The 25,564-nt window shown below is 44.2% G+C and overlaps 1 protein-coding gene across 1 annotated transcript in view; it reads left to right on the top strand.

Annotated features, from left to right (window-relative positions):
• The window catches only part of capn7 (calpain 7), a 47,626-nt gene that overhangs the window by 4,768 nt on the left and 17,294 nt on the right, over positions 1-25,564 (top strand). Inside the window, exons 5-15 of the mRNA XM_068000924.1 lie at positions 2,932-3,135; positions 3,631-3,717; positions 13,691-13,817; positions 14,477-14,562; positions 15,289-15,382; positions 17,077-17,223; positions 19,771-19,877; positions 19,975-20,095; positions 21,699-21,843; positions 22,361-22,460; positions 24,515-24,650. Of these exons, the coding sequence (XP_067857025.1) occupies positions 2,932-3,135; positions 3,631-3,717; positions 13,691-13,817; positions 14,477-14,562; positions 15,289-15,382; positions 17,077-17,223; positions 19,771-19,877; positions 19,975-20,095; positions 21,699-21,843; positions 22,361-22,460; positions 24,515-24,650 (1,354 nt within the window). The remainder of the gene's footprint in view (positions 1-2,931; positions 3,136-3,630; positions 3,718-13,690; positions 13,818-14,476; positions 14,563-15,288; positions 15,383-17,076; positions 17,224-19,770; positions 19,878-19,974; positions 20,096-21,698; positions 21,844-22,360; positions 22,461-24,514; positions 24,651-25,564) is intronic.

The raw sequence follows: 25,564 nt of genomic DNA, 5'->3' as shown, positions 1-25,564 counted from the left end.
ATGTGCCCTTGCGTGCTGTACTCTTGTAGCTGACATCTTTTGACTACCAGAGATGGTGACTTGAAGCCAGTTAGTTGCTGCTTCAGCTTCTACAATAATGACTCATTTCAAAATAATTGAGATGACTTTTTTGGGTGTTACAAGATTTGGGATGCTTTCCTCCTTTCCTGCAGGGAAGGGGTATTTTTGTAAAGAAAATTAACTTGTTAAGCTGCATTGTTTCATTTTTGTTGTGAGAACTTTTGCAGATCAACCTATTAGATTTCTTGTAAACAATTTTACAACACCAAGTTATAGTCCAACGATTTTATTTGAAATCTACAAGCTTTCGGAGGCTTCCTCCTTCCTCAGGTAAATGTCAGGAACTCCTCGAAGCCTACGCATTTATAAATCACAGAACAATACATGGTGATTACAGACAGCCTTTGCAACTGCCCGTTGCCAAGGCAATCACCGTGTTCAGACAGAGAGGTGTTACCTACAGAACCCCCGAATATACATTCAACAAAAAAAACAAACAGGGAAAAAAAAGAGAGAGGCAGAAACATCCGGGAGGCAGAGAAAGCCAGCAAATGACCCGTTATATTAAAAACAGATAACTTTTATTCGCTGGTGGGGTAACGTGTAGCGTGACATGAACCCAAGATCCCGGTTGAGGCCGTCCTCATGGGTGCGGAACTTGGCTATCAATTTCTGCTCGACGATTTTGCGTTGTCGTGTGTCTCGAAGGCCGCCTTGGAGTACGCTTACCCGAAGGTCGGTGGCTGAATGTCCCTGACTGCTGAAGTGTTCCCCGACTGGGAGGGAACCCTCCTGTCTGGCGATTGTTGTGCGGTGTCCGTTCATCCGTTGTCGCAGTGTCTGCATGGTCTCGCCAATGTACCATGCTCTGGGGCATCCTTTCCTGCAACGTATGAGGTAGACAACGTTGGCCGAGTCACAGGAGTATGAACCATGCACCTGGTGGGTGGTGTCCTCTCGTGTGATGGTGGTATCTGTGTCGATGATCTGGCATGTCTTGCAGAGGTTACCGTGGCAGGGTTGTGTGGTGTCGTGGACGCTATTCTCCTGAAAGCTGGGTAATTTGCAGCGAACGATAGTCTGTTTGAGGTTGGGTGGCTGTTTAAAGGCAAGTAGTGGAGGTGTGGGGATGGCCATAGCGAGGTGTTCGTCGTCATTGATGACATGTTGAAGGCTGCGGAGAACATGGCGTAGTTTCTCCGCTCCAGGGAAGTACTGGACGACGAAGGGTACTCTGCTGGTTGCGTCCCGTGTTAGTCTTCTGAGGAGGTCTATGCGATTCTTCGCTGTGGCCCGTCGGAACTGTCGATCGATGAGTCGAGCGTCATATCCCGTTCTTACCAGGGCGTCTTTCAGAGTCTGTAGGTGTCCATCGCGTTCCTCTTCATCTGAGCAGATCCTGTGCATTCGGAGGGCCTGTGCATAGGGGATGGCCTCTTTGACGTGGTTAGGGTGGAAGCTGGAAAAGTGGAGCATCGTGAGGTTGTCCGTGGGCTTGCGATAGAGTGAGGTGCTGAGGTGCCCGTCTTTGATGGAGATTCGTGTGTCCAAGAAAGAAACCGATTCTGAGGAGTAGTCCATGGTGAGTTTGATGGTGGGATGGAACTTGTTGATGTTATCGTGTAGTCTCTTCAGTGATTCTTCGCTGTGGGTCCATAGGAAGAAAATGTCATCGATGTATCTGGTGTATAGCGTTGGTTGGAGATCCTGTGCAGTGAAGAAGTCGTGCTCGAACTTGTGCATGAAAATGTTGGCGTATTGGGGTGCGAATTTGGTCCCCATGGCTGTTCCGTGTGTTTGGGTAAAGAACTGGTTATCGAAGGTGAAGGCATTGTGATCCAGGATGAAGCGGATGAGTTGTAGGATGGCGTCTGGAGATTGGCTGTTGTTGGTGTTGAGTATTGATGCTGTCGCAGCGATGCCGTCATCGTGGGGGATACTGGTGTCGAGTGCCGAGACGTCCATAGTGGTGAGACGTGTTCCTGGTTCAACTGGTCCGTGGGTACTGAGTTTTTGTAGGAAGTCTGTAGTGTCGCGACAGAAGCTGAGGGTTCCCTGTACGATGTGTTTCAGGATGCCCTCGACGTATCCAGAGAGGTTCTCACACAGGGTTCCGTTGCCTGATACGATAGGACGTCCGGGTGTGTTGGCTTTGTGTATCTTTGGGAGGCAGTAGAAGTCTCCCACGCGGGGAGTACGTGGGATGAGAGTGCGTAGGATGCTTTGAAGGTCTGGGTTGAAGGTCTTGATCAGTTTGTTGAGCTGGTGGGTGTGTTCTTTGGTCGGATCTGCGGGTAACCGTCTGTAGTGTTCCTGGTTGTCCAGTTGTCGGTATGCTTCTTTGCAATAGTCCGTTCTGTTCTGTATGACGATGGCTCCTCCTTTGTCCGCTGGTTTGATGACGATGTTGCGGTTGGTCTTGAGAGCGTTGATGGCGTTGCGTTGTGCTCGGGTGACATTCTGGACTGTCTTGTGAGTGCGCCTGATGAATCTGGCATTGACGAATTTCCTGACAGCTTGAGCATACATGTCAAGCTGAGGGCAGCGACCCTCCGGAGGAGTCCAGTTTGACTCTTTCCTCTTCGGTTGCTGTACCGCGGATCCCTCTGTCTGCTGTTCCGGATCATTGATTGTCTCATTGGGTTCGCTGTTGAAATCTTTGGGTTTGTGGTAGAATTCCCGGAGCCTCATTCTCCTGATGAATTCCTTGTGTCCGCCGCGAGACTAACGGGGTCCATTTTGGTAGTGGGGCAGAAATTGAGCCCTCGGCTGAGAACTTCGATTTCGTCTGGTTGAAGGGTGTGGTCGGACAAGGGCCTGCTGCCCTTGTCCTTCTAGGTAGTAGGTCGTGGGTTTGGGAAGTGCATTATAACTTTGCCTTTTTGTTCTTTCCATTTATTTCTCATCTAGAGCTGAAGCGCTAAAAGACTCTGTGTCCCAAATGCCTCAAGAAAAGAAGCACGTTACAGGGAAACCGAGTCAGCCAGTTCGAATGTTCCAGCCCCTGGGATCGGACTTTTCTCTGAACGATAAACCACAGTTATCTAGAGTTCAGGGCAGTGAACTGTTGGCCCAGGGTCAGCTATACTCAACAGAGGAAATTGAGGTGCTACGGTGAGAATACCCTAAAATTAACTTAGAATTAAACCAGCTCGTGGCTGATGTCAGGAAATACTTCACAATGACAACAGCTTGCATTTCTATAGTGCCTTTCATAGCCTCAGGATGACCCAAACACTTCACAGCCATTGAAATATTTTTGAAGTGTAGTCACTGTTGTAATGTAGGAGACACGGCAGCCAATTTGCAGGCTGCAAGGTCCCCAGAGTCTATTATTTTAAGTCTTTCTGCTTTGAATGGTCTGCAAGCACGCAAGCTGAATAACTTGATTCACACTGCTCTTATATTGAGTTCTGTTTCACTTGCTATTGCAGTGAAATAGTGTAACTGTTTACTGGGTGCATCAGTCTTTAATTTTGGGAAGTGAACAAATTGTTTTTTTGATACACTTGTTAATTTAGCTTTTGGAGAGAAGGTAATGTGAACCTATATACTTATTAAACCCTTACCCTTTCAGTTAATGCTTAAACCTGTTCACTTGTCTTTTAGGAAAACATCTAAGATAAATGGAATTGAATATGTGCCTTTCATGAGTGTGGATCTCAAAGAGCGGTTTGCCTTTCCGGTGCCATTCTCGTAAGCTGCTTGTTTTTCTGATCTCAAACTTACGTGTCGAAATGCAAGAATTTTTAATACATCAGCTTTTGAACGTTGTCACATTGTCAGTGTATATATGGGAGTTGTTTTTTTTAAAAAAGTTATTGCAGTACCATTTCAATGCGGCAATTGGGGATAGAATAACATAGAATGTACAGCACAGAAACAGGCCATTTGGCCCAATGGTATTTATGCTCCACAGAAGCCTCCTCCCACCCCTCTTCATCTAATCCTATCAACATATCCTTCTATTCCTTTCTCCCTCATGTGTTTGTCTAGATTCCCCTTAAATGCATCTATACTAATCGCCTCAACTACTCCTTGTGGTAGTGAGTTCCACATTCTAACCACACTCTGGGTAAAGAAGTTCCTCCTGAATTCCATATTGGATTTATTAATGACTATTTTATATTTATGGCCTCTAATTTTGGTCTCCCCACAAGTGGAAACATTTTCTCTGTCTGCCCTATCAAACCATTTCATATCTTAAAAACCTCTATTAGGTCACCCCTCAGCCTTCTCTTTTTTTTCTAGAGAAGAGAGCCCCAACCTGTTCAATCTTTCCTGATAGGTATAACCTCTTAGTTCTAATATAATCCTAGTGAATCTTTTCTGCACCTTCTCCAGTGCCTCTATATCCTTATTGTAATATGGAGACCAGTACTGCTCACAATATTCCAAGTGTGGTCTAACCAAGGTTCTATACAAGTTTAACTTAACTTCTTTGCTTTTCAATTCGATCTCTCTAGAAATGAACCTTGGGTTCATCAAAATACAAGTCTCCTCCTTTCTCTTTGTGACTCTCAGTTAGGTGTACATGTCATACTATAAAGACTAATTAAATCTATTACTCACCATGGTAAGGATTATTAGGCCCTTCAAGTTTGACATGAAGATTCCGTGCTGAAGTTTTGGAAACCGCTGACTTGTGTAGGAAAGCTCCCCAATCCTCAACAGAAAATGGGAAAATAGTTTTTAAAAAATCAGATCAACTGAAATTTTGTTTTAAATTTGATTTGTTTTAATGAATAACTTTACTGGATGTTTGAGCAGCACTTCACAGAACAGTGGAGTGTTTTTTTTATTCGTTCATGGGATGTGGGCATCGCTGGCGAGGCCAGCGTTTATTGCCCATCCCTAATTGCCCTTGAGAAGGTGGTGGTGAGCCGCCGCCTTGAACCGCTGCAGTCTGTGTGGTGAAGGTTCTCCCACAGTCCTGTTAGGAAGGGAGTTCCAGGATTTTGACCCAGCGACGATGAAGGAACGGCGATATATTTCCAAGTTGGGATGGTGTGTGACTTGGAGGGGGACGTGCAGCGGTGTTGTTCCCATGTGCCTGCTGCCCTTGTCCTTCTAGGTGGTAGAGGTCACGGGTTTGGGAGGTGCTGTTGAAGAAGCCTTGGCGAGTTGCTGCAGTGCATCCTGTGGATAGTACACACTGCAGCCACGGTGCGCCGGTGGTGAAGGGAGTGAATGTTTAGGGTGGTGGATGGGGTGCCAATCAAGCGGGCTGCTTTGTCCTGGATGGTGTCGAGCTTCTTGAGTGTTGTTGGAGCTGCACTCATCCAGGCAAGTGGAGAATATTCCATCACACTCCTGACTTGTGCCTTGTAGATGGTGGAAAGGCTTTGGGGAGTCAGGAGTTGAGTCACTCGCTGCCGAATACCCAGCCTCTGACCTGCTCTTGTAGCCACAGTTTTTATATGGCTGGTCCAGTTAAGTTTCTGGTCAATGGTGACCCCCAGGATGTTGATGGTGGGGGATTCGGCAATGGTAATGCCGTTGAATGTCAAGGGGAGGTGGTTAGACTCTATCTTGTTGGAGATGGTCATTGCCTGGCACTTGTCTAGCGCGAATGTTACTTGCCACTCATGAGCCCAAGCCTGGACGTTGTCCAGGTCTTGCTGCGTGCGGGCTCGGACTGCTTGATTATTTGAGGGGTTGCGAATGGAACTGAACACTGTGCAATCATCAGCGCACATCCCCATTTCTGACCTTATGATGGAGGGAAGGTCATTGATGAAGCAGCTGAAGATGGTTGGACCTCGGACACTGCCCTGAAGAACTCCTGCAGCAATATCCTGGGGCTGAAATGATTGGCCTCCAACAACCACTACCATCTTCCTTTGTGCTAGGTATGACTCCAGCCACTGGAGGGTTTTCCCCCTGATTCCCATTGACTTCACTTTTACTCGGGCTCCTTGGTGCCACACTCGGTCAAATGCTGCCTTGATGTCAAGGGCAGTCACTCTCACCTCACCTCTGGAATTCAGCTCTTTTGTCCATGTTTGGACCAAGGCTGTAATGAGGTCTGGAGCCGAGTGGTCCTGGCGGAACCCAAACTGAGCATCGGTGAGCAGGTTATTGGTGAGTAAGTGCCACTTGATAGCACTGCCGACAACACCTTCCATCACTTTGCTGATGATTGAGAGTAGATTGATGGGGCCGTAATTGGCCGGATTGGATTTGTCCTGCTTTTTGTGGACAGGACATACCTGGGCAATTTTCCACATTGTTGGATTCATGTCAAAAAACATGTTTGGATTGCATTTCGGAAATAATTTTTTTTTGTCATCTTCATGATGATAACATAAGAAATAGAATCAGTAGACCATATGGCCCCTCAAGCCTGCTCCGCCATTCAGTAAGATCATGGCTGATCTTCGATCTCAACTCCACTTTCCCGCCCAATCCCCATATCCCTTGATTCCCCTAGGGTCAAAATCTATCGATCTCAGCCTTGAACATATTCAACGACTGAGCATCCACAGCCCTCTCGGGTAGAGAATTCCAAATATTCACGAACCTCTGAGTGAAGAAATTCCTCCTCATCTCAGTCCTAAATGTCCGACCCCTTACCCTGAGACACTGTCCCTTAGTTCTAGATACTCCAGCCAGGGGAAACATCCTCTCAGCATCTGCCCTGTCAAGCTCCCTCAGAATCTTATATGTTTCAATGAAATCACCTCTCATTCTTCTAAACTCCAGAGAGTATAGGCCCATTCTACTCAATCTTTCCTCATAGGACAACCCTCTCATCCCAGAAATCAAACTACTGAACCTTTGTTGCAAAACTGCACATAATACTCCAGGTGCGGTCTCACCAAACCCCTTTACAATTGCAGCAAGACTTCCTTACTCGTGTACTCCAACCCCCTTGCAATAAGGGCCAATGAACCATTTGCCTTCCTAATTGCTTGCTGTATCTGCATGTTAACTTTGTGTTTCGTGTACAAGGGCACCTACATCCCCCTGAACACCAACATTTAATAGTTTCTTATCATTTAAAAAATATTCTGTTTTTCTATTTTTTCCTACCAAAGTGAATAACCTCACGTTGCCCCAGATTATACTCCATCTGCCACCGTCTTGCCCACTCACTTAACCTGTCTATATCTCTTTGCACCTCCTCACAGCTTTCTTTCCCACCTTGCTTTGTATTGTCAGCAACTTGAATACATTACACTCGGTCCCTTCATCTAAGTCGTTCATATAGATTGTAACTAGCTGAGGCCCGAGCACTGATCCTTGCGGCACCCCACGAGTTACAACCCACCAACCCGAAAATGACCCATTTTATTCCTACTCTCTGTTTTCTGTCCATTAACCAATCCTTAATCCATGCTCATATATTGCCCCCAATCCCATGAGCCCTAAACTTGTGTAACAACCTCTTATGTGGCACCTTATCGAATGCCTATTGAAAATCGAAATATATTGCATCCACTGATTCCCCCTTAACTACCCCTGCTAGTTACGTCCTCAAAAAACTCTAATAGATTTGTCAAACACGATTTCCCTTTCATAAAACCATGTTGACTCTGCCTAATCATATTATGATTTTTTTTTTTAAGTGCCCTGTTATTGCGTCTTTAATAGGTTATAGCATTTTCCCTACTAGTGATGTCAGGCTAACTGGCCTATAGTTCCCTGTTTTCTCTCTCTCCCTCCTTTCTTGAATAGCAGGGTTACATTTGCTACCTTCCAATCCATGGGCAACTAGTGCATCCACTATCTCTGCAGCCATCTCTTAAAACCCTAGGATGTAGGCCATCAGGTCCAGGGGATTTGTCTGCTTTTAGTCCCACTAATTTTTCTAAAACTTTTTCTTTGCTAATCTTAATTACTTAGGTTCCTCCCTCTCATTAGAGCCTTGGTTCCCTGTTTTCTACTGTGAAGACAGATAAACAAATATTTTATAATGTCTCTGCCATTTCCTTATTCTCCATTATAATTTCTCCTATCTCAGCCTCTAAGGGACCCACGTTCACTTTCGCTGATCTCTTCCATTTTATATACATGTAGAAGCTCTTACAATCTGTTTTTATATTTCTTGCTAGTTTACTCTCGTATTCAATTTTCTCCCTCTTTATCAATTTCTTGGTTATCCTTTGCTGATTTCTAAAATGCTCCCAATCCTCAGGCTTACTATTTTTGGCAACATTGTAAGCCTCTTTTAATCTAATACTATCCTTAACTTCTCTAGTTAGCCATGGTTGGATCACTTTTCCTGTGGAGTTTTTATTTCTCAAGGGTATGTATATTCGCTGGGAATTATGAATTATTTCGTTAAATGTTCGCCATTGCTTAAAACGATAATTTTATCTTTTAATCTAATTTCCCAATGTACCTTAGCCAACTCACCCCTCATACCTACATAATTGGCCTTGTTTAAATTTAGGACCCTAGTTTCGGACTTAACTACATCACTCTCCAACTCAATATCAAATTCTATCATATTCTATCATCACTCTTCTCCAGAGGATTCTTTATTATAAGATTACTAATTATTATATTATTATAAGATTACTAATTAATCCTGTCTCATTATACAATACTAGATCTAAAATAGCCTGTTCCCTAGTTGAAGTATTGTTCTAGAAAACTGTCTCGAATGCATTCCATGAATTCATCCTCCAAACTACTTTTGCCAATTTGGTTTGCCCAGTCTATATGAAGATTAAAGTCCCCCACGATTATTACCCTTGTTACATGCTCCTCTAATTTCCTGATTTACACTCTATCCAACACTATAACTATTGTTCGGGGGCCTGCAACTACTCCCACCAATGTTTTCTGCCCCTTGTTATTTCTTAGCTCCACCCATACTGATTCTACATCCTGATTTTCTGAGCTGAGATCCTTTCTCACTACTGTCTTTATCTTTTCCTTTATGATCAGAGCTAATCCCCCACCCCCCTCCTTTTGCCTATCTTTTCTAAAAGTTAAGTACCTTGGAATATTTAGTTCCCAACCTTGGTCACCCTGAAACCACGTCTCAGTAATTGCTACTAGATCAAATCCATTTATCTCTATTTGTGCCATTAATTCATCTATCTTGTTACGAATGCTTCGTGCATTCAGATACAGTGCCTTTAATTTTAACTTTTAACATTTTTTTTCCCCCTGATGTGACCTTAGTCACTAATGCGCTATTACCTTTGTTAAACTCTCTGTCCCTTCCTGACACACTCTGCTTGTTCTTACCCAAATCGCCAAATGCAAAACAGGAGGAAACATGGGCTTTCTCCAACATCCAAGAGCTGCTGAGCATAAATTTTAATTTGTATTGTGTGTGTTTGTTTCAATTAAATTGAGTGAGCTGAGCTTATGTTTACTTAACAATTATCCTTGGTCTCAGTAAAGGAATGATGTGGAGATGCCGGTGATGGACTGGGGTGGACAATTGTAAACAATCTTACAACACCAGGTTATAGTCCAACAATTTTATTTTAAAATCACAAGCTTTCGGAGATTATCCCCTTCGTCAGGTGAATGAGTGAAAGATTCTCAAATCGCATATCTTTTATTAGGCTGGGACATCATCACACCAATCAAAAGGTGTCGTTGTTGTTCAAACAGGCCAGTCACGGAGAACAGCACGTCCCAGTACACTGGATATACATTGTGTCAATTACACAGACAGAAAGAAAGAGACCCAAATGGCAGAGAGAGAGAGAGAATATTAAAACACATAACTTTTTTTTCCCTTTTTGCTGGTGGGGTTACGTGTAGCGTGACATGAACCCAAGATCCCGGTTGAGGCCGTCCTCATGGGTGCGGAACTTGGCTATCAACTTCTGCTCGACGATTTTGCGTTGTCGTGTGTCTCGAAGGCCACCTTGGAGAACGCTGACCCGAAGATCAGTGGCTGAATGTCCTTCACTGCTAAAGTGTTCCCCGACTGGGAGGGAACCCTCCTGTCTGGCGATTGTTGCGCGGTGTCCGTTCATCCGTTGTCGTAGTGTCTGCATGGTCTCGCCAATGTACCATGCTCCGGGGCATCCTTTCCTGCAACGTATGAGGTAGACAACGTTGGCCGAGTCACAGGAATATGAACCATGTACCTGGTGGGTGGTGTCCTCTCGTGTGATGGTGGTATCCGTGTCGATGATCTGGCATGTCTTGCAGAGGTTGCCGTGGCAGGGTTGTGTGGTGTCGTCGACGCTGTTCTCCTGAAAGCTGGGTAATTTGCTGCGAACGATGGTCTGTTTGAGGTTGGGTGGCTGTTTAAAGGCGAGTAGTGGAGGTGTGGGGATGGCCTTAGCGAGGTGTTCGTCGTCATTGATGACATGTTAAAGGCTGCGGAGAACATGGCGTAGTTTCTCCGCTCCGGGGAAGTACTGGACGACGAAGGGTACTCTGTTGGTTGCGTCCCGTGTTTGTCTTTTGAGGAGGTCTATGCGATTCTTCGCTGTGGCCCGTCGGAACTGTCGATCGACAAGTCGAGCATCATATCCCGTTCTTACGAGGGCGTCTTTCAGCGTCTGTAGGTGTCCATCGCATTCCTCCTCGCCTGAACAGATCCTGTGTATTCGTAGGGCCTGTCCATAGGGGATGGCCTCTTTGACGTGGTTGGGGTGGAAGCTGGAAAAGTGGAGCATCGTGAGGTTGTCCGTGGGCTTGCGGTAGAGTGAGGTGCTGAGGTGCCCGTCTTTGATGGAGATTCGTGTGTCCAAGAAAGAAACCGATTCTGAGGAGTAGTCCATGGTGAGTTTGATGGTGGGATGGAACTTGTTGATGTTATTGTGTAGTCTCTTCAGTGATTCTTCGCCGTGGGTCCATAGGAAGAAAATGTCGTCGATGTATCTGGTGTATAGCGTTGGTTGGAGATCCTGTGCAGTGAAGAAGTCGTGCTCGAACTTGTGCATGAAAATGTTGGCGTATTGGGGTGCGAATTTGGTCCCCATGGCTGTTCCGTGTGTTTGGGTAAAGAACTGGTTATCGAAGGTGAAGACATTGTGATCCAGGATGAAGCGGATGAGTTGTAGGATGGCGTCTGGAGATTGGCTGTTGTTGGTGTTGAGTACTGAGGCTGTTGCAGCGATGCCGTCATCGTGGGGGATACTGGTGTAGAGTGCCGAGACGTCCATCGTGGTGAGAAGTGTTCCTGGTTCAACTGGTCCGTGGATGCTGAGTTTTTGTAGGAAGTCTGTAGTGTCGCAACAGAAGCTGGGGGTTCCCTGTACGATGTGTTTCAGGATGCCCTCGACGTATCCAGAGAGGTTCTCACACAGGTTTCCGTTGCCTGATACGATAGGACGTCCGTGTGTGTTGGCTTTGTGTATCTTTGGGAGGCAGTAGAAGCCTCCCACGCGGGGAGTACGTGGGATGAGAGCACGTAGGATGCTTTGAAGGTCTGGATCGAAGGTCTTGATCAGTTTGTTTAGCTGGTGGGTGTGTTCTTTGGTCGAATCTGTGGGTAACTGTCTGTAGTGTTCCTGGTTGTCCAGTTGTCGGTATGCTTCTTTGCAATAGTCCGTTCTGTTCTGTATGACGATGGCTCCTCCTTTGTCCGCTGGTTTGATGACGATGTTGCGGTTGGTCTTGAGAGCGTTGATGGCGTTGCGTTGTGCTCTGGTGACATTCTGGACTGTCTTGTGAGTGCGGCTGATGAATCTGGCATTGACGCATTTCCTGTCAGCTTGAGCATACATGTCCAGCTGAGGGCAGCGACCCTCCGGAGGAGTCCAGTTTGACTTTCTTCTTCGGTTGCTGTACCGCGGATCCCTCTGTCTGCTGTTCCGGATCATTGATTGTCTGAAATCTTGGGATTTGTGGAAGAATTCCCGGAGTCTCATTCTCCTGATGAATTCCTCTGCGTCTGCCGTGAGACCGATGGGGTCCATTTTGGTGGTGGGGCAGAAATTGAGCCCTTGGCTGAGAACCTCGATTTCGTCTGGTTGAAGGGTGTGGTCAGACAAATTGACGATAGACTTCCCTGTGGTTGTAACCGTGGTACCAGGGGAGGCTTGGTTGATGCTGGTGGTGATGCCGAGTTTCTCAAGCTTCCTGCTCTTGGTTTTCATGTAGGCAGTGTAGTTCCGTTGCCTCGTCTGTTTGGCGGTGTCTCGTAGCTGGTCTGCTGTGTCCTGAGTACAGGTTGAGAGTATGGACTCTATCTTGGTTTCAAGGTTGCGGCGTCTGCTGTAGAGTTGGTGTACAAGATGGTCTTCGGGTCAGCGTTCTCCAAGGCGGCCTTCGAGACACACGACAACGCAAAATCGTCGAGCAGAAGTTGATAGCCAAGTTCCGCACCCATGAGGACGGCCTCAACCGGGATCTTGGGTTCATGTCACGCTACACGTAACCCCACCAGCAAAAAGGGAAAAAAAAGTTATGTGTTTTAATATTCTCTCTCTCTCTCTCTGCCATTTGGGTCTCTTTCTTTCTGTCTGTGTAATTGACACAATGTATATCCAGTGTACTGGGACGTGCTGTTCTCCGTGACTGGCCTGTTTGAACAACAACGACACCTTTTGATTGGTGTGATGCTGTCCCAGCCTAATATAAGATATGCGATTTGAGAATCTTTCACTCATTCACCTGACGAAGGGGATAATCTCTGAAAGCTTGTGATTTTAAAATAAAATTGTTGGACTATAACCTGGTGTTGTAAGATTGTTTACATTCATTGAAGGAAGACAGTTCTACCTTAGGAGAAATAATGCATGGTGCATTACATGGTGTAAAGAAAGAACTTTCATTATATAGCCCATTTTTCAATCTCAGAACGTTGCAAAGCTCGTAACAGTCAGTGAAGTACTTTTGAAGTGTAGTTACTGTTATTATGTAGGGAAATACAGCAGCCTATTTGTGCACAACAAGCTCCTACAAACAGCAATGTGATAATGACCAGATCATGTTTTAGTGATATTGGTTGAAGGATAAACATTGGTCAAGACACCGGGGAGAACTCACCTGCTGTTCTTCGAATAGTGCCGTGGGATCTCTTACGTCCACCTGAGAGGGCAGACAGGGCCTCGGTTTAATGTCTCATCTGAAAGACGGCACCTCCGACAGTGCAGCACTCCCTCAGTACTGCACTGAAGTGTCAGCCTTGATTATGTGCTCAAGTCTCTGGAGTGGGACTTGAACCCACAACCTTCTGACTCAGAGGCGAGAGTGTTATCATTCACGGCTAACACCTTGCAAAAATGTCTGTGCTTACAAAACAGTTTATTATCTGACTTACCACGAGTAATGCTATGGGTGGTTCATATTTATGGAAAATGATAGTATGTCTACTGTGTATGTTGCCTATTACACACCAGACTTTGTTACAGCTGCAAAATATTTTTTAAAAAGAGAGAAAGGAAGCCAGTCACTTAATGCATTTAGGTGGCAGCCTGAAGCCAGCATTTTCCAACCTGCAGCTCCCTCACCAAACCATCAAACTCATTGACCTGAGGCGCTGTTTATTTAATAACAATATTGAGGTTCCAGATGATCTAGGAATATAATGGCAGTGATTATTTGCAAATCGGCTTTCAATAAACTGATGTGAACAAGCCCAAGCCTCCACAAGTCTTGGACTCAATTTAAGGGTTGTGGAGGCACTGAGCCACAGCTGACACCCTGAACCCCCTCCCCACAGACCGACCTCCTCCTCAGCCCAGTCACCGCTGAGGGCGATCTGCTGGTTTGATGAAGTTTCTTCTTGTTTTTCCAGGGACAGAGCTGGCAAACTGGTGTTGTCACCAAAGCAGAAAGCGTTATTTTCCCGCTGGGTTCGGCCAGATGACCTCTCCAACAACCCTACAATGATCTACACTGTATCTAGCTTTAGCATAAAACAGGTCAGTCTTTAAAGGTCGTCTGTTCGTTTTGCTTGTTTTAAATGTCAAATATTAAGTTTAAAGGATGTTATCATCCAATTCCATTTAATCTAGTTTCTAACTGAGCAATTCCAGCAATGCTGGAAATTCTCTCTACCCCAAAAGGCTGTTGCGGCTGGGGGTCAATTGAAAATTTCAAACTGAGATTGATAGATTTTTGTTAGGTAAGGGTTACAGAACCAAGGCAGGTAGATGGAGTTTAAGATGCAGATCAACCATGATCTAATAGAATGGCAGAACAGGCTCGAAGGGCTGAATGGCCTACTTCTGTTCCTATGCACAGAGAACCCAAAGGTTTTTGAAAAATGCCAATATTGTTTTGCCTGCCTTCATAAATGATACTGTTGTGCACAGACAATTCCTCTGGCATAATTGTTTTTCATAGTTTTAAGAACATTTCTGCAACGTGTAGGTGTTCAAATCCACAAATCACAGCATTCAAGGGCTATCCCCTGCAGGAGGAGTTTGGGATAGCATGTCCTGCAGCTGTAGGAATATGTCTCTATCTTGATCAAAAGGTTTTAGTGTTCTGTTTAAATGCAGCAGCAGCTGACTGGCTAATTACCAGTCCAGAGAATCACTGTAGATATTGATTAATCTTTTAAACACTCTTCCTCCAGACAGTGGTATCGGACTGCTCTTTCGTGGCCTCCCTAGCCATTGGTGCCGCGTATGAAAGACGTTACAATAAAAAGTTAATCACAAGGTAGTTGGCTTCTGACCCTCCTATTCACTTGTTTTTTTAAATTTCGTTTTGAACAGAGCACCATAACTAGTACAGGTCTCCAGTAATTGATCACGTGTCCTAATCTCCTTATGTGGCTCGGTGTCACATTTTTTCTGATCACACTCCTGTTAAGTGCCTTGGTATGTTTTACTATGTTAAAGGTGCTATATAAACGCAAATTGTTGTTACTGTTATAATTTTATACATTGCAAAGCAGGGATATTTTGATCTTCATCTCTTGCTCCCCACAAAGCACCACTTGTGTAGGATGGAGCAAGGTGGAAAACGTACCCATTTGTATGAGTTATTGGTGAATATGGTGACGTGATGGTACAGCAGTCTACGTTACCACACAGGGTTACATTGTAGGTTTGTACCTGCTGTCGAGCACTTACTGCATTCCTGACTTCAGCTGTGGTGTTTGACGGAAGTGCTGAGCAGAGGTTGGGCATATCCTTAGCGGGAGGGGAGCTCAGTGGGAATGATCCCAGACTGCTCCCAAACACCTGCTAGTGGCTAGTTGCGGAGTGGCATTAGCAGAGGCCTGGGCAGCGGTTACACTCCTCCCCAGGCTGGGGATAGGACATGGGTTAAAAGGACCTCGTACAAGGAGAAAGGCGAGGGGATAGTGGAGCTGAACGCATGCAACCTTGACAGTGTATATTCAATATCTGTGTTTACCTTTCTTTGTATTTCGATCTGCAGCATTATTTATCCTCAGAATAGGAAGGGTGAGCCAGAGTATAATCCCTGTGGGAAATACATGGTAAAGCTCCATATCAACGGTGTTCCCAGAAAGGTAAGACCGTCTCCATGCTCTTGACCATTAAGATATTGTTTCCTCCCTTTCTTGTATTTAGATGGTGTCAACACTGGTTCCACTTGTGTGCTTCAGTACTTTGTTCAAATATCCATTCTTCTCATGTGAACCTAGGCTCTGTGTTGATAGGCTATTTGACGCAGAGTAATTGGATGGTGATCAGGAGTGAGAAGCCTAGCTGTTTCTATTTCCCTGACTCCAGCTTTCCTGCAATGTCGGCTGAAAATAGCTAACCCAACACGGATCAGGGATCGAACCTGAGACTTTCCTTTGTCTGTATGGCTTAACTGTTCTCTGGCTTAACAAGCCGAGCCAATGAGGGGAGAGGATATTTTGTTATGTGATAATACATAGCGGATATGCAGTGGTAACAGGCACAAGTTAAATTGCAGATACAGTTTATAGTTGCTGTGCATTCAATTTAAAACACACAAATGATTCAAAACAAATTTTAATCTAATTTGTAATCAATCCTGCAAAGTAACAATTGGTTTACTAGTAAAGGTTCGGAATAAAAAGAACCTTTAACTCTCCCAATGTAAGAATTATTTTTAGTTAATAAGAACATCTTCGTTTCTCTTTTTCCCTTTTTGTTTCATTTGTGTTTTCTATTTTGCGCTAAATTTTTTCCAATCTAATTTAGTTTTATGTTTTCTTTTTTTTTCTCTTTTTATGTCACTCTTTTTCCTCGCCCGTCCACCACTTTTCATCATCCACAACACCTGAGGCTCGAGATTGCCAGAATGTCCTTGGATATTGTGCTGAGGTATATATCCAGAGAAGAGACTGGCTTTAGCTGGGGCCCACTAGCAATCGTGATGAATGTGTAAACATTGCCTTCATCTCCCTCCCTGTCCATTGTAGAACACTGCCATAGTTTGTAGTCTCACAAGTAGGCTGATATGAAAACTTAGGAATCCAACCATCATTGCCACTACCTAACTGGTAGGCTGGAGAGCTTAGAATCAAAATTGAACAAGTATGTGAACAGACTTGAACATTGAATAATATGTCTGGCCTTGAGCATGTTTCAACCTTTCAGTATATGTCATTGTGTCCCTGGATCAGTACACTGATATATTAACAACCCAAGGGGGGAGGTATGTGCTCTCAAGTCCCAAAGTGTAGTCTTAATCAGTGATGCCAGAACCAGTCAGCAGCTACATGGTGGCAACAATGTTATAGCCTGCTTTATTGATCCGCCGGACATCCTTACAAGTAGATGATCTGGCTAGAGGTGATTGATATATCTTCTGTACCTGGGTTTATCCATCAATGGATCTGTTTTGCATTTGTGGAAATTGACAATTCGCTGGTTTTTGTTCATAGATTGGGTTAAATGAGCTAAGAGGTACGACAGGCGGTCCTTTCTAAGTAGCCAGATATTTCTGTAAGCATTTCTTCCCCATGTTTACAACCATTGCATTGCCGCTTGACTCCATGCACCCGTTCCGATCCCTCGAGCGGCCAGGCGACTGCGCGCACCCGTTCCGATCCCTCGAGCGGCCAGGCGACTGCGCGCACCCGTTCCGATCCCTCGAGCGGCCAGGCGACTGCGCGCACCCGTTCCGATCCCTCGAGCGGCCAGGCGACTGCGCGCACAACCATTGCCTTTCCTCAAACATTGCACTGGAATCTAATTGTTTATTTTTTCCAATTCTGCCTTCAAACAGGTGATCATTGATGATTATTTGCCCGTGGATTACAACGGTGAGCTGCTGTGTTCCTACTCCAATAACAAGAATGAACTTTGGGTATCATTGATAGAAAAGGCCTACATGAAGGTTATGGGAGGATATGATTTTCCAGGCTCTAACTCTGTAAGTATCGAATGAAAGGATTTTTATCTTTTATCTTGATTTCATTCTCCTCCAGTCCAACTGTTGAGTTTGTTGAGTATCAGTGATATATTTATTACTGAACTGATGCTGTAAAGTTGATTAATTATACAGAAACTAATTTCAAATGCCCACACATCATGCTAATTGAGAAAAAAATTACTGCCAAATTAATAAATTTTTGCAAGGTATGTTATATTTCTCAATCTGCAGCTGTTTTCCAGCTCACCCCAGCACTTTCATTTTCATCAACAGCCTGTGTGAAGTGCTAGTGCTTTGTGTTTGCTCGGCCTTCAAGTATGGGCACAGGTCGTAGCTGATGCTGTAACCAGTGGCTCTTAGTTCTTTCCACTCGAGGACACTTGGATTCAGACTCTGATTTTAAACAGTGCCTGTGAACGGCGCAGTGGGTGTGTTGAGCGTAAGACCAGCTGGTAACTTCCTTCACACTGAGGAGTCTGGGGGACAGCAGAGCACTGGATGTACACGCACACATAGAAACAGGAGTAGGCCATTCAGCCCCTCTAGCCTGTTCTGCCATTCATTGAGATCCTGGCTAATCTGTACCACATGCTACTGATTAAAATAAAATTGCCGATGAGATTTGCAGGATGAAAGAAGTAACATTTTATTTTGTGTAACCAAGGACTTGGGATTCAAATGTGTTGTATTCTTTTAAATGTATTCCCATTTTATTGCTGTGTCCTTAGTCCGACAGAACATAACGTCTGCAGAAATTTTCACTTTTGCAGCACAGTGTGTTTCAAGGGTGCGTACATATAGTCAGAGTTCTTTGTGCGCTAGGATTATACATGGTTAATTAGGGTCCTGTTGCCTTATCTTCAGAGCTCTGTGGCAATTCTTCCAAGGCACTTTACTCTCTACATCGTGTTTTCCTCAGTTTCATGCTGGGTTTCCATAACTGTCTCTGCTCTCCATGGCCCCGGAATTCTGATCCAGAGCAGAAAGCAGGCAGAGCATCAGACAGACCAAAATTTGGGGAGGATCCCAGTTCAGGTTCTGCCCCATTTAAGTTGCGGAGGAAATGGTGGGGGGGGGAGGAGGACAGAGGGCAATTGTTCTTCTCTCCTCCCAAGGGGTGTGTCTAGGGCATTCCTAGGCTTCCCTGGGAATTCCAACTCATGGCCTAATAAGGCCTCAGTGGAACTCCCACCAGCTGAAAGCTACCATAAGCAATATCGAGGCTCTTGTAAAGACCCCGCACCTGACCCAGACTAAGGTAATTGTTCATTGCTACAATAAACTGCTGTTCGTTGCTCTGGTCAGGCAGGCTGCTACTCACCATCTCAAGCCTGCTTCTCACTCTTGCTCCTTTCCAAGCCCACCTTAACCCACTACTGTTCTCTCTTCCCCCCCCCCCCCCCCCTTCATATGCAGCAACGGACAGAATAACTTTTAGCCCTCCCCCGAGTCTGGCTCCAACTTTCTGTAGGAGATGCGAGGAAAAGGGGAGAGTGAGATACCCACAGAGAAAGAGAGGGTGAGAATCTGTGTGAAGCATACAAAGTGGGGGACCTGCAGAAAGAGAGGGGGTAGGGAATTGCTTGGGAGGCACATAAAGAGAATGGAGAAGAGGCGGTGATGAGAGACTTATAGAAAGAGGAAGACAAAGTGAGAAATTCTGAGACAGCAAGAGAAAGTGTGTGTGAGAGGCAGAGAAAGGGAGACGAGGTATAGAAAGAGACAAAGAATTGGATGGTGGGAGATGAGCAGTTAGACAGTAATAAGGGACAGAGAACTAGTTTATTTTTATCCCTGCGAAACAAGATGGGAGATCAACTAATCTATTTTTAAATAAGTGATGGCAGTCATAGCACAGGAGACGATGAAGCAGTAATTTTAATTTAATGTGTAACTTCTCAGTTAATTTGTAAAGCTGCGCTTGTTGAAGAAAAATCTACCTTTCTCAGTAAAGGATTTCATACTTGTAGTCTTTTCCTGTTGCCAATGAGCCACTGTGATTAAACCCACTTGTTATGTCGTTAAAAATTGAAAATTCAAGGGCCTAAATACTACTTTTAGAACAGTGCTCTGCCTATTAGCATCTTAATTTTGGAAGCAAATAATAGAATTGCTCTAGTTTTTCAAAAGAATGTTTTGAAGCTGCTTTTCCTGTGCTATCCAGGACTCCTATGCTGTAACCAGCCTGTTCCACACTCCTTCCAGTAATGGGAGTTGTTTGAAGTAGAGCTGCAGGTTCACTTGTGACAAGTCTGCCAGCAGCCTCGACTTTAGTGTGTCCCGAGAATTTAGGTCAAGAGTTTGAACCTCCTGCGCACTTCTAGCTACAAAGAGTTTCTGATGTTCTCTGTGACTAATATTTTATTTAGTTTATCTTCAGAAGTGATATAATTTAAGGGACAAGACAAAAGTACAATTGTGCCTGGAACCACGTGACCTAGTCAATGGCATCAGGTTTGAAAGCTTTCAAGCTCATGGTCGGTGGCTGTTCCACCTCTGGCCTTATAACCTAGTATATCAAATTGTGTGTTTTGCTTAACACTGCAGAACATCGATCTTCATGCGTTGACTGGCTGGATACCAGAGCGAATTGCGATGCATTCAGACAATCAGAAGTTTGATCACGAGGGTACTTTCAGAATGCTGTATCAAAGGTAATCTCAGACCGCTGTCGACGCACCAAGTAAAGTTTTTAAAAAGGGTTCAGTCAGCACTTTGAGAACATTTTTTTTTAATGTCCAAATCCAACAGGTTTCATAAGGGAGATGTTCTGATCACAACTGCGACAGGGGTTATGAGTGAGGAAGAAGGAGAGCAATGGGGGCTGGTACCGACACATGCGTATGCTGTTCTTGACATTCGAGAGTACAAGGTAACAAAATGTTTCCACATGCTTCATACAGGATGGGGCAGCCCATTCCCAGGTATTTTCAGGTCTCTAATGGGAGTCCTAATAGCAGAATTGGTGTGTGATTTGATCCTATGTTAGTATCACTGACCAACTTGATGAACGGTCTAAAATACGCTGTTTATCCCTTCCAATATGATACATATTGGGGCCCCAGGAATTTATCCACAAGGGTATGTAATGACTATGCTGTAGGAGTTTCAGCACCCCCCCCCCCCCCCCCACCACCAACGTTTTAGCGGATGCTGAACAGTTATCACTCACCTCCTGAATGAATTGTCTCAGGGCAGGTCCGTGGGGGTTTCATACCCATACTGATTAAAGCATGGACTCTTAACGGTACAATGCATTGATGAAATGAATAAATTATTTGAAAGGTTTCTTGTTTTACTTAAAATTGTCATTAATGCCCTTACTTAGAACACAATAGGTATATTTTCCTCAATATGTAAAACTGATCTCTTTTTGGCTAATGATCGCTTGGTAGACCATTTTTTTCGAAACGTTACACAGAGGAAAATGTGTTATATTCATAGTTTAATGATGTGGTAAACACTATAAACACTATATGTGGTGCCCATCAGATATCCAGCAACCGCGGAGGTGCGATTTTGATGTATGAATGGCTCAGGAAAGTGATTCTAGTGAGTGGTATTGGTTTTTGCTCCTGTAGCAGTCTGTTGCAGTCTGGCTGATGTCTATTGGGTCTTTGTACCTCCATTGCCGTAGATGAATGTGTGTGCACAGGTGGGTGTCTCACATTGTGTCTGCACAGCTAATAATGATGCCTGACTTTAATGCATCTATAGCTATTAAGAAATTAATATCTTGTAATTGTATGCATTTGCTGTTAACTTTTTCCATTATTAATTACTATGATCAGTTTTATAATGGAAACAGCCCGTGTAAACTTGCCATACTGAAATTACACCCTTTCTTTCTTGTCCCCCTATGGAGGTGCCGTAGCACCACGTCTGGCAGGATGGTGTAATTACAGTGTGACAAGAATACATAAGTGGTTTCCATTAGAGCTGTGCACATAGGAATTTATAATGGAAATATAAAAATAAGGACAGAATGCAGTTCTTTTAAAATAGAGACTGAATATGTCTGAAAGCTACACTTGGTCTTGACTCCTCGAGTGCAATAGCATGGGGGAGTCGACTACCTTTTTTTTAGCAGTTTCTATTAAGTTTGTATTTCTGGAAATAAGCTTGGAGAAAAGCACATTAAAAGTAGCTGATATTGTAGGCAGTGGACGATTTACTTGATTCCTCCTTGTACTGTGCAGAAAATGTTAACTACATTAATTGACCTTCCTACGTTCTTGATCTGATCTCTCAAGCTAAGACCTGTAACCAAAGTCTAAGCTGTTGAAGAATTGCAAAACCATTGCAAAAATACTAGTTTATTCTTAACGCTTGTGTTTCTCCAGTAGTCATCTTCGGTTTGCTGTGTGCCTCCATTTAGGACGGTTTCAATATTTTAAGTAATGCTTGGAATTTGCCGTAATATTTCTTGGGTGATGGGATTTCTGATTTTTTTTTTGCTTTTTGCTTTCTTGTAGGGTCTTAAATTTCTTCAGCTTAAAAATCCCTGGAGCCATTTGCGTTGGAAAGGACGGTACAGTGACAAGGATGAGAAGAGCTGGAGCCCTGCTCTTCGGAAATACTTGAACTTTGATCCCAAAACGGCTCAGAAAATAGACAATGGTAAGCTCCCGTGATATTGGGGGAGGGATCTTTTCATACAGTCGCTTACCCTTGTTTCTAATACTAACACAACAGCTTTATTACATCTTGTTCTTTGAGGCTCCACATCTATCTTAAATGGCGCAGATTTCCTCTTGCAGGACTTGGGCGTTAAGGGTTTCCTGGGCGGAGAGGAAAATCGGGCATGAAGGACTGCGCGACCCTATTGAAGTGTGTCTGATTTTCTGTCCATTAACCCTAAGTAGACGGAAAATCAGACTGACTCCGTTATGGGCGCACAATCCTCCCTGCCTTATTTTCCTCTTTCTGCCCCTCCCACATTATCATTTACATCCAGTCACTTTAAGAGGACAATCTACTCTAGTGACTTTCCTAAGTACAAGAACTCAACAATACAATAAAAGGTTATTTTGCTTGAAATGTTGCGTAAAATTCTTCTGGCCCTTGAAAGTGCCGTTTGGGTGCCGTGGTGTTCTTTGTTACTCATGCTCGTTTTGTGAACTTTTCCTTGTTGCAGGAATTTTCTGGATTAACTGGGAGGACCTTTGCCGGCACTACGATGTCATTTATTTGAGCTGGAATCCTGCTCTGTTCAAAGAGTCGACCTACATTCACAAGTTAGTTAGATAATCTGGTGCCTTACAGTGTTTAACTTCCTTTGTTTCTGAGGGCAGTGTGTGACCTTCCATAGATTTAGTGTAGCACTGAGGGAGTGCTGCATTGTCAAAGGATGCAGTGTTAAACAAAGGACTTGCCCGCCACTTCAGGTGGACGTTAAAGATCCCATGACGCTGTTTAAAGAAAAGCTGGGAGTTCTCCCAGTGACCTGGCCAACATTCATCCCCACTCCACCAAAGCAGAATGATCATTTCACCACATTTGCTGCTTCTTGGATCTTGCTGTGTGCATGTTGGTTGCTGCTTAAAATGTAATTTGTTGAAGTGCTTTGAGTCGTGTTTTTTTTCTCATTTTCGGAGTGTGGGCCTCACTGGCAAGGCTGGCATTTGTTGTCCTTCCCTAGTTACCTAGAAGGTGATGGTGGGCCTTCTTGAACTGCTCCAGTTATGTGGAACTCTTTTAATAGCAGTTTGAAACAACTGAGTGGCTTGCTAGGTCACTTCAGAGTGACCACAGTTAAGAGTCAACCACATTGGTGTGGGACTATAGTCACACATAGGCCAGACCAGGTAAGAACGACAGGTTTCCTTCCCTAAAGGACATCAGTGAACCAGTTGGGTTTTTTAACGACAATCCAACAGTTTCATGATCATTGTTTTTTATTTGAGACATGGTAAGGCATTGTATAGATGCCAGTCTATCTTTGTTTTCTTTATTTCTTACACACTGACGTCATCTGTATTTTCTTCGGTAATTTGCTGCCAATCACTATTGTACTCTTTACATTACGACTGCCCTAGTCAGGAAAGTAAATTGTTCCTTAACAATTTGTATTCATTTTGTAAGTACCGTAGCAGTCTCCATTCTAAATAATGTATTTACCAGTTCCTGGCTTTGAGGTGAAGTATATTCACCGAGATGCTCTTGACATTCCAGCATTAAATCCCTCTGGCCTACATATTTCAATTTTCTGTGATTATATTTAATGTGAAATTCCCAAGCATATTTGTGAATATATAATTTTTTTTCAATTTTAATTCTTCCTGTCTCTTCAGAGTAAAATTTTCTAACTGGACATATTCTCTATATAATTATCAATAACCTTCTGTCATTAATATTGTAGTGAATCTGTAACCTTATTGATTGATCTGTTGTGTCACGTGGCTAGCACGAACCAGTCTCATTCAAGGCAGCCATTTCTTATTTTAAACTTCCTATTTTTAAAATTGTTTTGACCGTTCTTCCCCACTTTTAATTCTTTATTTCTCTCTCCCATGGCCGGGTCCCGACCTGGATCTTCCCCCCCCCCACCCTGACCAGGATATCTCCTGCCTTTCGAGTGCAGGATGCACTTTTGAAGTTTCAGGCCCTCTTGGCCAACATGCAGATTCTGGCTCTCTGCCTCTGCCCGATTGCTGCACTCCCCCAAGCCTCATTTTCCCTTCTCCTACCCAACTGTTCTGCTGCCTGGCCCATGCCCTGCATTATCCATGATCAAAGTCGCAAGGGTGTTTATTTGGTAACAATCCATGAATAATTTGCATTTCAACATTGTGTGCTGAGGGTACCATTTATCACTGGCCATACGGCTTTTAATTACTGCCCAATTATTTCAGGTTTTTTCATCTTGTGTCACAGATTAATGTTTAGGTAGTTGAAACAATTTGAAAAATATTGATTAAAATAACACCGGGTTTGGAGCAGCCGTTTCTGATTTCCTCCTGTGGTGAGTTCCTCATCTTTGCTGGGCTGTTAATGAGAGGCAGCAAATGGAGACCAGCAGTTTCCCTCGCAGCAAGAGAGAGAATTGGATGAGTCATTGAAACTGGTCCAGGAGCAGATTACCTGCTTGCAATCCTGATCCAGAATTGTCTCTGGCCAAAGAGATCTAACGTGAAAAAGAAACTTAAAAACGGGCTGTGGAAGTTGAACAGATTTACTTGAATATTATTATCTGCATAAGTTTTTAATTCCTAAGTGTTTGTTTACATTGCTAGAAAGCTTTGCAACAGTAAATTTTTCTTCTCTTCCCCCCCCCCCCCCCCCCCCCCAGTACATGGGATGCAAAGCAGGGCCCTGTGAAAGATGTGTACAGCCTGGCTAACAACCCGCAATATAAACTAGAGGTGCAGTGTCCACAAGGCGGAGCTGTAGTTTGGGTTCTGCTGACAAGACACATTACTGACAAGGTAAGCAGTCAGTAGAGGGCGTTGGGTTAGTGCAATTTGGTTGAATCCTAATATTTTTCATACCTTCTTAATTCAATTGCTATTTTGAATCTCTGGAATTCATTCTTGTGATGTCTGTCTGACTATAAGAGCAGTATGTGTTCTGTACACATTGTGTGTCTGTTTCAAACTCTTATTTTCTTTACTGTGACATCGGATTGTTATTTGCAAGTCTTCATATGGTGCATCTGATGTGGACAAAAGTTCAGCATTATCTTCTTTTGTTCTGTTTGTTTTTAGATATGTGCAGCTTCCATCATTATTCTTTGTTTTTCTGTATCCACTGAATAATTTTTAAAGCTTTGTTTACTTAATGTTTAAGTTACTGTTGGTTCTTGCAGTGCAGAAGCTAGTACACTGGGCTATTAATGAGAGGCAGCAGGACGTTGCTGCAGGAGTTCCTCAGGGCAGTGTCCTAGGCCCAACCATCTTCAGCTGCTTCATCAATGACCTTCCCTCCATCATAAGGTCAGAAATGGGGATGCTCGCTGATGATTGCACAGTGTTCAGTTCCATTCGCAACCCCTCAGATAATGAAGCAGTCTGTGTCCGCATGCAGCAAGACCTGGACAACATCCAGGCTTGGGCTGATAAGTGGCAAGTAACATTCATGCCAGACAAGTGCCAGGCAATGACCATCTCCAACAAAAGAGAGTCTAACCATCTCCCCATGACATTCAATGGCGTTACCATCGCCAAATTCCTCCATCAACACCTTGGGGGTCACCATTGACCAGAAACTTAACTGGACCAGCCACATAAATACTGTGGCTACAAGAGCAGGTCAGAGGCTGGGTATTCTGTGGCGAGTGACTCACCTCCTGACTCCCCAAAGCCTTTCCACCATCTACAAGGCACAAGTCAGGAGTGTGATG

The sequence above is a fragment of the Heptranchias perlo genome, chromosome 2 (assembly GCF_035084215.1).
Source record: "Heptranchias perlo isolate sHepPer1 chromosome 2, sHepPer1.hap1, whole genome shotgun sequence".
In the NCBI taxonomy this organism is placed as follows: Eukaryota; Metazoa; Chordata; class Chondrichthyes; order Hexanchiformes; family Hexanchidae; genus Heptranchias; species Heptranchias perlo.
The sequence above is the reverse complement of the archived record's forward strand: the minus strand, read 5'-3'. Positions and strand labels throughout refer to the sequence as shown.